Below are 17,598 nucleotides of genomic sequence, written 5' to 3' on the forward strand. Positions count from 1 at the left end.
TCGGTGTTCTGTCGTCGTCTCCTCTCAGAGCTCGGTCTCCTCGGTGTTCTGTCGTCGTCTCCTCTCGGAGCTCGGTCTCCTCGGTGTTCTGTCGTCGTCTCCTCTCGGAGCTCGGTCTCCTCTCAGAGCTCGGTCTCCTCGGTGTTCTGTCGTCGTCTCCTCTCAGCGCTCGGTCTCCTCGTTGTTCTGTCGTCGTCTCCTCTCAGCGCTCGGTCTCCTCGTTGTTCTGTCGTCGTCTCCTCTCGGAGCTCGGTCTCCTCTCAGAGCTCGGTCTCCTCGGTGTTCTGTCGTCGTCTCCTCTCAGCGCTCGGTCTCCTCGTTGTTCTGTCGTCGTCTCCTCTCAGCGCTCGGTCTCCTCGGTGTTCTGTCGTCGTCTCCTCTCAGAGCTCGGTCTCCTCGTTGTTCTGTCGTCATCTCCTCAGAGCTCGGTCTCCTCGTTGTTCTGTCGTCCTCTCCTCAGAGCTCGGTCTCCTCGTTGTTCTGTCGTCGTCTCCTCTCAGCGCTCGGTCTCCTCGTTGTTCTGTCGTCGTCTTCTCTCAGCGCTCGGTCTCCTCGTTGTTCTGTCGTCGTCTCCTCTCAGAGCTCGGTCTCCTCATTCTGTCATTGTCTCCTCAGAGCTCAGTCTCCTCGTTGTTCTGTCGTCATCTTCTCTTAGAGCTCGGTCTCCTCGTTGTTCTGTCGTTGTCTCCTCTCAGAGCTCGGTCTCCTCGTTCTGTCGTTGTTTCCTCAGAGCTCGGTCTCCTCGTTGTTCTGTCGTTGTCTCCTCTCAGAGCTCGGTCTCCTCGTTCTGTCGTTGTTTCCTCAGAGCTCGGTCTCCTCGGTGTTCTGTCGTCATCTCCTCTCAGAGCTCGGTCTCCTCGGTGTTCTGTCGTCGTCTCCTCTCAGAGTTCGGTCTCCTCGTTGTTCTGACGTCGTCTTCTCTCAGAGCTTCGTCTCCTCGGTGTTCTGACGTCGTCTTCTCTCAGAGCTTCGTCTCCTCGGTGTTCTGTCGTCCTCTCCTCAGAGCTCGGTCTCCTCGTTGTTCTGTCGTCTTCTTTCAGCGCTCGGTCTCTTCGTTGTTCCATCGTCATCTCCTCTCAGAGCTCGGTCTCCTCGTTCTGTAATCGTCTCCTCTCAGAGCTCGGTCTCCTCGTTGTTCTGTCGTCTTCTCTCAGCGCTCGGTCTCTTCGTTGTTCCATCGTCATCTCCTCTCAGAGCTCGGTCTCCTCGTTGTTCTGTCATCGTCTCCTCAGAGCTCGGTCTCCTTGTTGTTCTGTCATCATCTCCTCATTCTGTCATCGTCATCTCCTCAGAGCTTGGTCTCCTCGTTCTTCTCTATCGCACTCCGGACAGTTTTTATATAAATTTTTTATTCCCACTTCCTGAGCACGTCATGTTTCTCTCACTACTCTGGACACATTTTTGCTTATTTTTGTAAATTTTTACAAGTTATTTTTCATCTATGTTACTTGTATGAAGAAAAAAAATCTGATTTATCCTCAAACACAATGGAGCTCTTCATAGGTTGAAATTATTTGGGTGGTGTCAGCCCATTATTGGGAGTTGACTGCATTAATTAAACCGTCATTGACATGTGGCGTACCGTTACCTCATATCCCAACTCCCTGAATTTGATGGGGAGCCCACGTCGTTCCTGGGAGATGATGGCTGTGTTGGTTTCCATTATGGCCCAGGTGACGGTACTCCTGTTATAGCCAGCCTGTAGTTGGGATTCATAGCAGACTTTTGTTATACACATCTGTACTGTAGTATTGCCATATATTGGATGATCGCAGGTTCAAGTCACCTAACAGTTCAAAGGCGTGCTGGGTTGTCAGTATTGTGAGTGACATCCCAGATTTCCTATATGAGGCAGGGGAGAGCTGGGCTTTTGGTATTCACATCCCAGCTGCTAAATCTGGCCATGCCTGAGGTTCTTCCTCCAGATGTTACCCATTCAGGGTGATTGCTTGGCTATTTAACGGACTGGCAGTCGTTCGACCACAGCCGGTTGTAGCTTTGCTCAGTAGTGTGTTTTCTCTGTGTTCTGATCTTTGTTGCCTGATCTTGGACTTACCTTTGACTACTTGCTTGGATTACCCTTTTTGTCTTTGGCACACCCTTTGATCTGTTACTTGACTCTGGACTTGCCTCTGACTATCCATTTGTCTTTTCCCCTACCTTTCACCGCTTGCTAGGTACCATATTTTTTGTTTTATAAAACGCACTGGATTATAAGACACACCCCAAATTTAGAGAAGGAAAATAGGAAAAAATAATTTTTAATGTTAAAATGAGGGTCCGTCGTATAATCCTAGTGCGTCTTAATCCCAATGCTCACCAGGGGGGAGCTACCATGCTGGAGTGGCTCAGGAATGTCACAGGAGGCCAGTTAGGCGATGCTGCGGCTCAGGAGACTTGGTGATACTGCGGGATCGGGGGTGTAGCAACAGGAGCAATTGAATCCCCCGGGTATGGCTTACCAGGGTGACGGTGGTGGAGCGGGGTCATAGGAGGCAGGTCATAGGACACACTCAGAGGTGTCGCAGTGGGCGCCATTGATCTGAGGGCGCGCAGTCTGCAGAGGTGTCACAGCACAGGGTGTCTCAGCATCGGGTGCGTTGATCTGCGGGCGGGCTGCAAGGGTTTCTCAGCAGATGCATTCAGCTGACTGCCGGCTCCGTTGAAACGCCCGCGGTTGACGAGAAGGACTTAAAAAAAAATGGCCGCGGAGGTGGCGCATTCCAATTGAGTCGGCAGTCAGCTGAATGCACCAGCCGCCAAGACACCCTCGCAGCCCGCCCGCAGATGAATGCCGCCTACCACTGAGACACCCCCGAGCGCGTCCTGTGAGCCTGTCTCCTATGACCCCTGCTCGACCACCACCGCGTCGGTAAGCCATATCCGTTTGGTAAGATGCATCCCCATTTTACTCCCAGTCTTGGGGGGGGAGTGCATCTTATAAAGCGAAAAATGCGGTGCTTCCCCGTACCTAGCGTGACACACGGCTTGTCCTTGAAAAGTGACTCAGCATCACATTACAACTAGCCTTTACATTTTTTTTTCATTTTCGACAGCATGGATCCAGTTCATATGCTTTGTGATCAGGTGATGAATCGGAAACAAATAATTCAGTTTCTGGTTAAGGAATACCAGAATCTTGAATCGTAGCAGTTGTAGGAACAGGTATCTAGTTTGTTGAAAGCTCCCTATGTCTCTCTGCTGTCGGCTGTGGCTGCAATGTGTATCTTTACCCTCTGACTTGCAGTCGTGCTCTCCTTGTAGTGGTCCTTCCTGAATAATTTACATTAAGGGAGAGCTGTAAGTTATTTTTACCTTGTGTACGGATAATTAGGTTCCTTCTGCGAGGGGACTCTCAGACCTGGGCGTTTTATTTGTCTGCCCCCAAAATGGGTTTCTGTTGATGCCTTCTTTTACACCTTGGGGCTAATTTTTGAAGATAGCTTTTTGCATTGGTGTACTCAGAGCTATATCTTTTTTATTTTTTCCGCTGATGCAGCTGTATTGCAGCTTGTTTCTTGCGGGACAAGATGAAGTTTTCAGCGGTAACATTTTTATCTACATTGACTTTTATTGTGTTTTTTTTCCACTTTGTTGTCAGCTGTATGATAAGACAATTTTTGTCGGAAAGGGGTTAAGTAATCCAATCAATAAACTGTGTTATGAGGAAACAAAATCTAAATGCTTGAATAACAGGTTTTTTTGGGTGTTGCAACACTGTACAAAAAAAATTGAAAAGAGGTGATCAAACTATTGTACCTACATTAATATGGTATCAATAAAAACATTGGCTCAGGGCGTGAAAAACAAATCCTTGCACAGCCCTATAAACCAAAAATTGAAAATGCTACGAGTCTCAGAAAATGGTGACATAAGCACATTTTTTTTACAAATTTTATTTTTTTTTTTCTACCACTAAATTTAAAAAAAAAAAACAAAAAAAACCCACTCTGCATGTTTGGTATCTCCATATTTGTACTGACCTAGAGAATCATATAAAAAAAAGTTATGAATATTGGAAGAGGAAACCACAAAAATTAAAAATAGCCATGTTTGGAAGGGGTTAAAGACACAGGACATTTTAACCCCTTAGTCACCAAGCTAAATTTTTAAAATCTGACATGTCTGTTACAACCGAATTCTAACACTCACGAGGAAGGACAAATCAGGGGAGATGTAAAACCAGAAATTCACAGGTCCAAAAACAGTCTAGTACTTGCCCTAGGCTCCCGATTTGTCCCTGACTGACAGCAGAGATTAGCACCCTCAGATCACGTAATGGCACCCCCAGTCGTTGCCGGCTGACCCAGAGTGTCCTTAACTGCATCTTAAAGCCCGCTTTACACGCTACAATATATCTGACGATATGTCGGTGGGGTCACGTCGTAAGTGACGCACATCCGGCATCCTAAGGTACATTGTAGTGTGTGACAGGTACGTGCGATTGCGATTGAACGAAAATCCGTTCATTGCATGCACGTCGATCATTTCTCATGAATTGAACGTGTGGTTGTGCAATGTTCCCAAGGCAGCACACATCGCAGTGTGTGACACCCCGGGAACATTGAACGACAGCTTACCTCCGTCCGCGGCTCCCGCCGACAATGCGGAAGAAAGAACGTGGGCGGGATGTTTACGTCCCGCTCATCTCCGTCCCTCCGCTTCTATTGGCTGGCTGCCGCGTGATGTCGATGTGATGCCGAACGTCCCTCCTACTCCAGGAAGTGGACGTTTGCCGCCCACATCGAGGTCGTATGGACGGGTAAGTACGTGTGAAGGGGGTTAATCGTTTGTGCGGCACATTCAACAAATTGAACATGCCGCACATACGATGGGGGGGGTTACAATCGCATACGATATCGTATGCTGAATCGTAACATGTAAAGCAGGCTTTAAGCTATAGACCAAGTGTAACACAAAAAGAACAATAAACATAAAGGAATTGCACACAAGCAGGGGGTGAGACACAGGGCTAGGAATGTGCAAACACAATTGTACAGGAATGATAGAATACAAGAAACCAAAAAGAATAACAGAATACGCGGAAACCCTCCTAAATGAACCAAAATAGGGGATAACTGGGAAAGGATTCACACAAATAAACTGCAGGGAAGAACAACAGCAATGTCTCACTAAGAAAACCTTAACCGAGGAGTTGTGACTCCATACAACCATCCATCCAGAAATATATCAAGCACTGAGACATATGAGTAGTGAGTGTAAATAGCCCCTCCCAAAATGTGATTGGGCAAACCAAATGAGAAAGTGCACACACCTGAATAGAAGTGAAACCGGAAGGCAAGGTGTCGATGTTAAAGATTAAAGATGCTTTTAACCATCTACATGCCTCTGTCACTGTTGATAGCAGTATCTAGGCGGTTAACAGGTCACGATTGGTGCCAACACTGACCGTGGCTGATCAGAAGAGTGTCATCTATAGTATACATTACCTAGGGATAAAATGGCCGCACTGCAGAGAAAAGAATTTCTGGACAAGAATCAGTTGCTGGAGGAACCGTATCAAAAGACATTTCTTCTTGTTTCTTTTCAAGTCTTACGATATTAACCTTATTGATTTAGTGACTTATATTGTGCTGCAACAATGAAGAAAGTTTCTTTTCTTTCTTTAAAGGGAATCTGTCACCAGATTTGAGGCCTATAAGCTGCGGCCAACAACAGTGGGCTCTTACATACAGCATTCTAATATGCTGTATGTAAGAACCTAGGCCGCTGTGTAGGACATAAAAATCACTTTATAATACTCGCCTAAATGGTCACTGCGGTGGAGTTAAGTCATATGGGTGTCTCCGTTCTCCCGTCCTGCTGCATCTTCTTTCAGCCATCTTCGTCCAATTTCTGAAGCCTGAGTGCATGACGCGTCCTACGTCATACACACTCACTGGTCCTGCGCAGACGCACTACAATACTTTGAACTGCCCTGCTCAGGGCAGATCAAAGTGCGCCTGTGCAGGACCTCAATGCCGGCGAGTGTGGATGACAAAGGATGCGTCATGCACCCCGGCTTCAGAATAAGGACGACAAAGATGGCCGAAATAGTAGGCACCGGAGAACGGAGATGCCCATATGACCCAACGCCACCGCAGCGACTGTCTAGGTGAATATTATAAAGTGATTTTTACATTCTACCCAGCGGCCTGGGCTCCTATATACAGCATGTTAGAATGCTGTATATAAGAGCCCATTGGTGGTGGCCGCAGCTTATAGGCCCCAAATCTGCTGACCGTGCTTTTTTTTTTTTTTTTCCAAAACTTTTTATTAATTTTCCAATTTTTTACAAACATAACAAGATATTCAAGGTTACGCAAGGAAAAACATTTGTCTGACAATATGTGACATAATAGGGTGCAATGCCCCAACTTGATATTTTAAACTGATTATCTGATTGATATGGTCTCTATTAAACCAAGGCAAAAGTACTAAGAAATAACAGACGCGATACAAGTCAATTAGAGTCATTAAGCCCCTAAGCCAACCCCGAATGCTTCCAAATTTTCTGGCACGTCTTGTGGCTACCTTAGCGTCTCGTCTCCCTTTCCTCCGGAACCCACACCTCCGTGATTTTCAATTTACCCAGTTTGTCCTGGATATCATTCAGAAGGTACCATTCCGATTGTATAAAAGGTGTCATCAGATTATTTATTTCTCCCTGAGTAAATTGACTTTCAATGAAATTTCTCCATTTCCCAAAGAACTTGGGTGTCAACCTGTCTTTGTCCGTTTCCGCTTCCACTTTCTCCAGCCTCAATAAATTATGTAATTCCCCGATGACCTCTTTTATGGATGGTCCCTCCCTTTGTATCCAATGCTTTAATATGGACCGTTTGGCTATCATGGCTATGTCATGTACTATTGTATATTTCTTCTTTCCCGGCATGTCCGATCCCCCTCTTACTCCTCCCTCAAAGGAATGGAAAATCCACACCATTAGCTCTAGATTTCCAGAAATTCCCCATGTTGCCTGGACAAATAATCTAACTTGATTCCAGAACCTGTGAATTTCCTTACACTCCCATAGTCCATGTAGCAGATCTGTTTTTTCTCTTTGACATTTAGGACACCGCATATCTCTTCCCGGAATGTTGAAGCCCATAATAGCCCTGTGTAAAATTCTAAATTGGGTGTCTCTCCATCTCTCATTGGTAACATGTTTCCGCATCTGTACCCATCCCTTCAATATATCCCCTACAACTTCCTGCCCTTTCAATTGTTTCCCCCACGCTGTTAGAGTACGGCTATCCTCCCCAGATATAAGCATTCCCCGAAATGTTTGGTAAATTTTGGAAACATTTACACTTGCTACATCACTTTCCATAAGCTCATCAATCAAACTCTTATTCAATTCCTTTCCAAGCTCCCCCAAATCTACAAATACTCCATGCTTCAGTTGTTCATACTGGATGATATGTGAGCTATTAAGTTCATACTTGTCAAGCACTTCCCGTCCTGTCAGCCACCTTCTCTCCTCCACATTCATGACATCCTTCATTCTCTCGACGCCCTTCTCTTTCCATCTAGTAAATAGCTTATTTTCCCGTCCCATGGGAAAGTTCGGAGATGCCCAGGGATTTAAGTACTTAGATACTTTCCATGACAGTCCCAATTTCTTTCTTACCAGTTTCCATGTTAGCATAGTGTCTCGGAATAAGATTGAGTTCCTTATATGCCCATCCGCCCTGGACAATGGGGAGTGTAAAATGGACGCCAAATCCCACGGTGATGCATACTTGGCTTCCATGCCATAGTCTGAGTGCCTGCTTGTTCCTCTCAACCAATCAAACACATGTCTCATTATACACACCAGGTTATAACCCCGAACATCCGGGAAACTAAGACCTCCTTCCTCCGTTGACTTTATCAATGTTCGTAACTTTATTCTAGGTTTCCTTCCCCGCCATATAAAATCCGCATACGCTGAGTTGAGCCTATTTACGTCCCTCAGTTTTAGCAATATCGGGATCGTCTGGAATGGGTACAACAGTCTAGGAAAGCTCATCATTTTTATCAGGTGGCACCTTGCCAGTAGTGGTAGAGGCAGACCCTTCCAACCCTTTAGTTGTGCTATAATTTTCCTAATTAGTGGGCCATAATTCATCTCGTAAATTGATTCCACCGTTCTTCCTATATGAATTCCCAGATATTTAAGTGATGTCTGTGCTATAGGAATGCCACATATACAACCATCCCTTACATTCCCCCCTTTTAGGAACAGGATCTCACACTTTTTTTTATTCAATTTGAATCCTGAGACTAATCCAAATTTTTCAATTAGGGCTAGAGTCTGTGGCAAATCCACGCTAGGGTCCCCCATATATAGTATGACATCATCGGCAAAAAGTGCTGTCTTTATTTCAGTTCCCCTTACCTTAATCCCTTTAAAACTATTCGGGCCCTGCAATATTCTTGACAATGGTTCAATGGCCAAGTCGAATAGGAGGGGAGATAACGGACAGCCTTGTCTTGTTCCCTTCATCAAAGGGAACACGTCTGATAAAAAACCTGGAGTGTGTACCCTAGCTCCCGAGTTAGCGTAAAGATTCCTAATGTAAAGCCTCATTTTGCCTACAATCCCTGTGGCCTCTAGTACTTTGTCCAGCCAGCTCCAATTTACATTGTCAAACGCTTTTTCTGCGTCGAGTGTAACTAGAGCGGGTCTTGCCCCCCTCTCTATCTCCAATCTCACCGCATCCACCACTAGTATTGTCTTCCGGATATTAGTGACAGCATTTCTCCCTTTAATAAACCCTACCTGATGCTCTGTAATGATCCTTGGAAGAATCATGGCCAATCTATTAGCCATAATCTTAGATATTATTTTTAAATCCTGGTTTATAAGTGATATGGGTCTATAACTAGAGGGATCATCCAGGTCTTTAGTTCCCTTAGGGAGTAATTTGATATATGCTACGTTTGAATTTTTAGGAATTTCCTCTCCTTCCAAAAATGCATTAAATACCGCAGTTAAATCTGGCGAGATCAGATCCCTCATAGCCTTATAAAACTCGCTGTTAAAACCGTCGGGGCCTGGTGCCTTGTTGGTGTTAAGCTCCCCGATTGTTCTAGTCACCTCCTCAACTGTGATATCTGCATTTAGGTCACTCAGATCTTCCTCTGTTACGCTAGGCAAGTGCGCTTGTCTTAACCACTCTGCCTCGTCAGTCATGTCATTGTTTCCTGGCCCATATAGTTTTCTATAAAAATGTCCCAGCAATTTATTAATTTCCTTAGGATCTGTGGTCACCTCCCCCCCCTTTCTTTTTAGTTTGGAAATCACTGTCATTTTCCTGCTACCCCTTGCCAAATTTGCCAGCATCCTCCCCGCCTTGTTGCCAAATCTATGTAGCTCTGCTTCCCTGTGCGACCAAAATAATTGTTCCTTTTTTTTTGCCCATTCGTCGAACCCCCTTTTTGCCTCCAACCATCTGTCTTTCGTCGTGGGAGATCTATTAGCCAAATACTTTGTGTATGCTACCCGCACTGCTTCACTCTGGGCATTATAATTCTCATTGGTCTTCCTTTTGATCATGGCCGCATATCCAATCAGGCGACCCCTCAAGACCGCTTTTGCCGTTTCCCAGTATAGCACTGGGTTCCCTTTGTGTTCCTTGTTTTCCTCTGTGAATTCTCCCCACCACTCTCGTAATACCCTGTGGAAATTATCTTGTCTGAGAAGAAATGGTGGAAATCTCCATATGATATCTGTACCTCTCTTGAATTGCTCTCTGATACCCAATCTCAACGGACTATGATCAGATATCACCATGTTTTCTATCACACATTCTTGTGCCCGATTAACTAGGCCTTGAGAAATCCAAAATTGATCAATACGCGACCAGCTATCATGAGGATGCGAGAAGTGTGTATATTCTCTATCATGCGGGTGAGCTAATCTCCAGATGTCCTTCAAACCCACGTCTTCTAATGTCACATCCCTATGGTCCGGCCTTCTGTCCACATACCCTGTCCTCTCCTTCCCCCTCCTCCTGTCTTCAGCTGAGTCTGGAACTGTGTTAAAATCACCTCCTACTATGATGTTGGTCTCCCCATCTGCTAGTATGCTGGCCTTTATGCCATCATGAAATATGTTCTGTTGGGAGTTTGGACCGTAAACATTATAGATACTTAATTTACCCGCTGGACTAATGATTGTTAAATGCTGCCACCGTCCCTGGTCGTCTGCCTCGTGTGTCACTACTTCATGGCTGAGCTGTTTATGTATTAGAATCATTGTCCCCGCTTTCCTACCTTGTGCCTCTGCCCCATATACAGTACCCACCCAGTATTTCTTCATGCGGAAAAAGTCCTCCTTCCTCAAATGCGTTTCCTGTAATAATGCAATATCTGTTTTTAGTCTTTTCAGATGTCTTAGTATCATTGCTCGTTTGTTAGGAGATCTCAAGCCTTTCACATTCCATGTAGTTATTTGTACCATATTTGCCTTTGTATTTTGCTCTTACTACTTCCTCCCCTGTGGGCCCTAAACTCACAAGAGACGAGACAATTATTACCAGGTATAGAATTTGCCCCCCAGGCTTGATATATCTTTTCCCCACCTTGTATGTATAACAAATATAACAATAAACAAGTAACTGTAGAACACGTTTTCCCTTCTGGGAAATTTTTGGCTCTTTTCGCCATGCTGATGACTTCCCCTTTTCCTAGCCAAACTGTTGAGCTCCCTAGTCACCCCCCTTAGAGTATACGTTCTAGCCCCGGATTCACATGAGTCACATGAACAAGCCTTAAATAATGGCAAAAATAGTACAGTATGACAAAAACTCTATAAGGACTTCAAGTCCAACTTAGCTCTATTTTCTGGTGGTCATCCCCGCACTCAGAGCAGACAGATCCACTTCATTTACACCTGGAAGTCGTTCCTGGACAAAGGCGAGTGAAAGTAAGAATGAAAGTGAATCTGGAAGTGGAACTGAAAGTAAGCGTGAGACTGAATATGCGAGAGAAAAAGAGTGAAACAGAGCGCGTGAGGTACTGAAAGTGAGCGTGAGACTGAAAATGAAACTGAGTATGAGAGTGAGTGTGAAACTGAAAGTAAGCGTGAAACTGAAAATGAGACTGAATATGTGAGGGAGGGAGAAAAAAAAAAAAAAAGTGTGAGACTGAGAGTGAGTGAGAGTGTAAGACTGAACGTTAGGAGTAAGACTGAAAGTGAAACTGATAGCAAGCGTGAAAGCAAAACTGAACATGAGAGAGTGAAATCAAGAGAGTGAGAGAGTGCGAGAACAGGACCAGCAATATCTAGTTCAGTTCAGTTATCATGAACCATTTCCAACAGTTAGTCTCTGTGTTCCGAGCGAGGATTATTTTGTTGTTTTGGGCTCAATCTCCTTTCCTCTCTACTCTCCACCCGCGATTGCTCCTCAAAGCTTCTCGAGTCTTTCCCTGGGCCTCTTGGAGATCCTCCTCTGCTGGTCCCTTCTCCATTGTTTTCTCTTTTTTGTCCATCAGCCCGATTCTTATCTTGTTCTGCCATGAGAGTACGCTCTGCTTCTTTAAAGTCTTTGTAATATGCAAACGAGCCATTAAGATTTCTGACTTTCAGTGTGGCAGGGTATAGCAGTTGGCACTTGACTTTTTTGTTATACAGGAATGAACATACTTTGCTGAATTCTTTTCTCTTTCTGGAGACTTCTGCTGAATAATCGCCGAAAATTAGCAGTCTGTTGCCTTGGTAATGCAATGGTCGCTGTCTGTCTCTAAAGGCCCTCAGTATTTCCTCTTTATGTTTATAATCAAGATATTTGACTATCACTTGTCTAGCCCTCAGCGGGGCTTTCTTGTTTGGGTTTGGATCCTCTCCCCTATTCGCTTCTTGTTGTCTCAGTGGTCCCACTCTGTGCGCTCTTTCCACTCTGAATTTAGCCTTAATGCCCAGGGCCTGAGGTAACTCCTGTTCACATATGTTATCCAGCTGTCCCAAAGATACCGATTCTGGCAGCCCCACAATGCGCAGATTATTTCGCCTCGATCGGTTCTCTAAGTCTTCCGCTTTATCTCTCAAATAATCGTTAGATTTCACTAGAGCTGCTATTTGCTCTTGCATAGCCATTATTTTCTCCTCTGAGTCAGATATTCTCTGCTCTGTTTCTGCCAGTCTAGATGCATGTCCACTAATCTGCTTTTGCATAGCTGCTAGGGATGTTTGTATGGCTGTTTCAATGGCCACTTTAATCTCTTTTGACAGCTGTGATGTCACTTCGGCAGCCAATTTTTTATAATCAACATTGAGCTCTTGTGCATGCTTGTCTTGGCCTGCAGGTGGTGCTGGTTTCTTAGTTCTCTTATTCTGAGCTGGGGATTTTCCACCCTCCCCCATTTGTTTACAGTATTTAGATAATGGTGTGGCCGGCAGTTTCTTGTTTGCTTTAGAAGGAATGTTACTGTTTCTGACATGCAGCTTCTGCTGGCATTTATCATGATTAGACACCTTATATTGCATGTCTAAGTGATCAGTCCGGTCTCCTGCGTCTCTGGCCACTCTTTGCTTGCTGCACTCCTCCTCCTCCTCTCTTTCTTGTTCCTCCATGTCCCCTTCCTCTACCCATTGTGTTTCTCCCTCTGCAATCCCCTGCAGCGATTTCTCTCCTGCTCCATCCTCCCCCGACCCCCCGCTCTCATCTCCTTCACTTCTCCCTCTCCTGGCTTCCATTACCACATCTTGCACTGGGGACTCTGGCTCCTCCTCCATCAGGCTTGTAGGTGCCATGTCAGTCTCCTCTTCTCCCCGCAGGCAGTCAGGATCTCCACTCCTGCAGGTCCCCTCACCACCACCAGCACTCCTCAGTAAGTACCGCTCCATAGCTGTGTGCTTCCTGCTACCAGACGTGCTGCTCTCTGCTCGCTCACTTGCCCGGGTATGCTGTTTATCGTCGGTTTCTCAGAGGGGTGTCGGGAGCTTCTCCTCTATGCTGCCTCCTCAGCCAGGACCGGAACAGGAAGTCTGACCGTGCTTTTTATTTTTGCCTATTTTGTGATCTTATTTTCCTTTTTAACTAAAAAAGGATTTTTTTTTCATTTTCTACATTAAGATCTTTATATTGTAGCAGCTGAAAAATTACCTAAATTTCTTTACAACTGACATGTTCCGTCTAAGGACATAGATATTCTCTGTCTGACCTCTAAATGTATGAACTCCTCTACCTTATTATTACTTTATACCAATATCACAACTTTGTGGGGTTTGTGTTTTTCATAGACTCATCTTCTATTTTTTTATATTTCTGTTGGTACAATTTTTCTTGCTCTTCGAGGATGGATATGGACAGGGACAAGATGGCGGAGAGGATATTACACCTCACCCTAGAGATCCTCTTCCGGCTTACTGGAGAGGTGAGAGATTCTGATGACGTCACATTACATCATTATTATCTATGGGAATAACAGATGGACAGAACTGGAGAGGTGAGGACTCTGGAAATGTCTGGAGTGAGATTTATTACTGTGTCTCTCCATAACCAGGATTACACAGTAGTGAAGAAGACCTCTAGTGAGCGCTGTCAGGCCCCTGTGTCTGAGGGATGGGGAAGACCCCTGAGCCCAATCACGGGGCCTCACCCCCCGATACATGAGGACATCAATGACCAGAAGATCCTAGAACTCACCTACAAGATGATTGAGCTGCTGACTAAAGAGGTGACACTGCTGGGAATGCTGGGACATTATACAGTAACGCTATGAAGGGATCGGGGGTGACGGTATCATTGTATGTGTCAGGTTCCTATAAGGTGTCAGGACGTCACCGTCTATTTCTCCATGGAGGAGTGGGAGTATTTAGAAGGACACAAAGATCTGTACAAGGACGTCATGATGGAGGATCCCCAGCCCCTCACATCACCAGGTAATAGACAGGACTAAATACACACGGCCTATAATTATCTGTATGTAAGGAATGAATTCAGTCCCTGTATGTGTCTCCTCCAGTTCTATCCAGTAAGAGGACAACACCAGAGAGATGTCCCCGTCCTCTTCTCCCACAGGACTGTAAACAAGAAGATCCCGATGTTCCTCAGGATCATCAGGTAGATGGAGAGAAGGTGCCATGAAATCTCCTATGATGTGTAGACGGCTGTGAAGGTCTTGTGCTCAGTCTTGTTTTATCCTCCAGTATTAGGCTTCTTTCACACTACGTTTTTTTAACATCCGTCATGAACGTTTTTTTAACGCAAAAACGGATCCAGTGCAAATGCGTTTTCATTTCAATGCATTTGCAATGGACTCACGTCAACATGCGTTCACCTGCGTTTGCGTGCGTTATAGTGAGGATCCAGCGAGTTGCAGTTTTTTAACATTTTTTAAAAACGCTACTTGTAGCGTTTTTGAGCAGCGTCCAAATACTGCAAATTGCTGGATCCTGACTATACTGCATGCTAACACATGTGAACGCTGGCGTGCTGATAGACAGGATCCTGCTTGCTCTACTCAGCATGCCCAGAAACCAGCCTCGGGTGATCAGTCCCTCTCTCCTCCTCTCCCTCTCCTCTCTCTCACCTCTCTCTCTCCCCCGCCTGAGAGCTGCAGACACTAGTAACCAAGATAAATATCGGGTAACCAAGCAAAGCGCTTCTCTTAGTTACCCGATGTTTACGTTGGTTACGTGTGCAGGGAGCAGGCAGCCCGGCTCCTAGCAGCTACGGATGCTCGTAACCAATGTAAATATCGGGTATCCAAGCAAGTTACCCGATGTTTACCTTGGTTACGAGCTTCCGCAGCTGTCATAAGCCGGCTCCCAGTCTATCACGTTCAGTTCCACTAACTCCTGATCACATGACTCCAATGCCCGCCCATAAACTTAAAGTGACAGGATCCTGCAAAATAACACATGCGTTTGCATGCTTTTTTTTTGCTGTAAAAGCAGGATCCGCTTTTACAGCAAAAAAAGTTTATGACGCATGTTAAAAAAACGTAGTGTGAAAGCAGCCTTATATGTGTTATACTTGTGTAATGAGAGCGGTGGAGATGGCAGGATTAGAGCTGATCATAGATGGGACTTCTCCATCTGTCTGTGACTTTTACAATATTTGTTTCAGGGGGAAGATCTGCCCCATATTAATACTACAGAGACATATGTGAGGGGTGATGAGCGAATTAAAGAGGAGATTCCTACATACGACTACCCAGGTGAGTAGTGACCACTAAATGCACGTGGCTGCACTCTAGTCCAGGACACAGGTTCCTTATGACCCTTTGAGGGCTGATTTGCCTTTGGTAACACTGATGATACTATCTCAGAACACTGAGGACAACAGCATCTTGCATGTATGAATACAGACCCATGAGATATCTCTTCTCTCTTCCTAAGCAAGGTGGATCTCATGATTTGCATACCCACACAGATATTGGAAGTAAATAGGACATCTGTGCACACAATACCTCATAGGGGGCTTTCCCTATATTTTGCTGAAGTATAAGAAACAGGTCCAGATATAGGACTGGTGTCCAACACATGTCCTTGTGTTCGCTACAACATAGATGCAGGAAACATTTGTCAGTTCCTTAATGTAACGCCTGCCTGGATCAACAGACTCAGATGGGATGTAATGGACAGGCTAGAGGGAAGCCACTCACCAAGCAGGACCCCCAGAACCCTGAAACCCTTTAACCCCTATACAGGGATTTGGAATTACACAGGGCCCTGGAGATCACTACCTGTGGAAGGCTGCAGTCTGATGAGAGTAGTTGTCAGGCAGGGTCAAACCAGGAATAGCAGAACAGGGACAGAATCGGCAGGCAAGAGACGTAATCAGAAAATGTAGCAGAGGTCAAATCCGGATCGGGCAGCGAGGTACAAAAACAGCAGGCAGAAGGGTAGTCAGAAACACGCAGAAGTCAGCACACAGGAATCACAAAACAGAATAGGGCGGATCAGGAGCCAGGAAATCAGAATTATCTCTGGCAGAGGTGAGCAGACAGGAGGGGAACTAAGAAGGGTGTGGTGTCTTCCCATTGGCTGTAGCTGAAAGCTGGCAACTTCAGCTGGAAGACACACGCCACACACAGTCAGCCAGTGGTACAGCAGATCCCAAGATAACCCAGCCCAGTGGAAGATTGGAGCCTGCGCCCACCGGCGCCGCTGGCATCGACTCCTCTCCCATCACCAGCACCATCCACGGCAGGAACACTACGTCGTCTGGAGATCGAAACAGAAGCCGCTGGAGCAGACTCCGGTGGTGACGCAACACTGGTAACGCAGGGCCCTCTACATCTTCCACAAGCTTCTAACTATGGAATCCACCTGAGTGCCATTTCTCTTATTTTATAAGACACTGTGCACACAGACTCTACAGAAAAGTACCTTGATAAAGGCCCAAAGAGGCCAAACGTTGGTCACTGGACATCTTTATTCTCTTTTTTTTACCCCTTTTTTCTGCTTGAAAAATAAAAAGTGGACTTATATTGCAAATATTATTCTTTGGATTCTTATTATTTCACCTATGTTGTGCCGAAAATAATCTACCTTTATTTGGCTTCTTTTTTTCGAGCACCCAATTTTTCGAGTGAGCAGACACTACTCTCTAAATAAATGCAGAGAAGTCACAGATTCTTGTTAGTCGCATTGCAGTCGGTCGCTTTTTTTTATTGTATATTGGCTTTCTTTGAACCCAAATACATATTATATGTGGATGAATATAGAATTAGAACTATAACATATACAGGTGCATCTCAATAAATTAGAATATCATCAAAATGTTAATTTATTTCAGTAATTCAATACAAAAAGGGAAACATATTATATAGTCATTACACACAAAGGGATCTATTTCACGTGTGTATTATATAGAGTCATTACACAAAGTGATTTATATCAAGAGTTTTTTTTTGCTAATGTTGATGATTATGGCTTACAGCCAATGAAAACCCAAAAGGCATCTTGAAAAGTTAGAATTACCACAAAACACCTGCAAAGGCTTCCTAAGCATTTAAAAGGGTTCCTTAGTCTGGTTCAGTAGGCTATGTAATCATGGGGAAGACTGCTGACTTGACAGATGTCCAGAAGGCAGTCATTGACACACTCCACACAGAAGGTAAACCACAAAAGGTCTGTACTAAAGAAGCTGGCTGTTCATAGTGTTTATATCCAGGTAAATTAATGGAAAGTTGAGTGGAAGGAAAAAGTGTGGTAGAAAAAGGTGCACAAGCAACCGGGATAACCGCAGCCTTGATAGGATTGTTAAGAAAAGGCCATTCAAAATATGGGGGAAATTCACAAGGAGTGGACGCTGCTGGAGTCAGTGCCTCAAGAGCCACCGCACACAGACGTATCCAGGACATGGGCTACAACTGTCGCATTCCTTGTGTCAAGCCACTCATGACCAATAGACCACGCCAGAAGCGTCTTATCTGGGACAAGGAGAAAAAGAACTAGACTGTTCTCAGTGTCCAAAGTGTTTTCAGATTAAATTATATTTTGCATTTAATTTGGAAATCGCGGTCCCTGAGTCTGGAGGAAGAGTGGAGGCCACAATCCAAGCTGCTGGAGGTCTAGTGTGAAGTCTCCACAATCAGTGATGGTTTGAGGAGCCATGTCATCTGCTGGTGTAGCTCCACTGTTCCACTGTGTTTTAT

The 17,598-nt window shown here is 45.1% G+C and overlaps 1 protein-coding gene across 1 annotated transcript in view; it reads left to right on the forward strand.

Moving 5' to 3' along the window:
- LOC142313138 (uncharacterized) overlaps window positions 1-17,598 on the forward strand; it is a 180,911-nt gene that overhangs the window by 149,298 nt on the left and 14,015 nt on the right. The window contains exons 23-24 of the mRNA XM_075352125.1: window positions 13,968-14,054; window positions 15,063-15,153. Of these exons, the coding sequence (XP_075208240.1) occupies window positions 13,968-14,054; window positions 15,063-15,153 (178 nt within the window). The remainder of the gene's footprint in view (window positions 1-13,967; window positions 14,055-15,062; window positions 15,154-17,598) is intronic.

Source organism: Anomaloglossus baeobatrachus, chromosome 5 (assembly GCF_048569485.1).
Source record: "Anomaloglossus baeobatrachus isolate aAnoBae1 chromosome 5, aAnoBae1.hap1, whole genome shotgun sequence".
Taxonomy (NCBI): Eukaryota; Metazoa; Chordata; class Amphibia; order Anura; family Aromobatidae; genus Anomaloglossus; species Anomaloglossus baeobatrachus.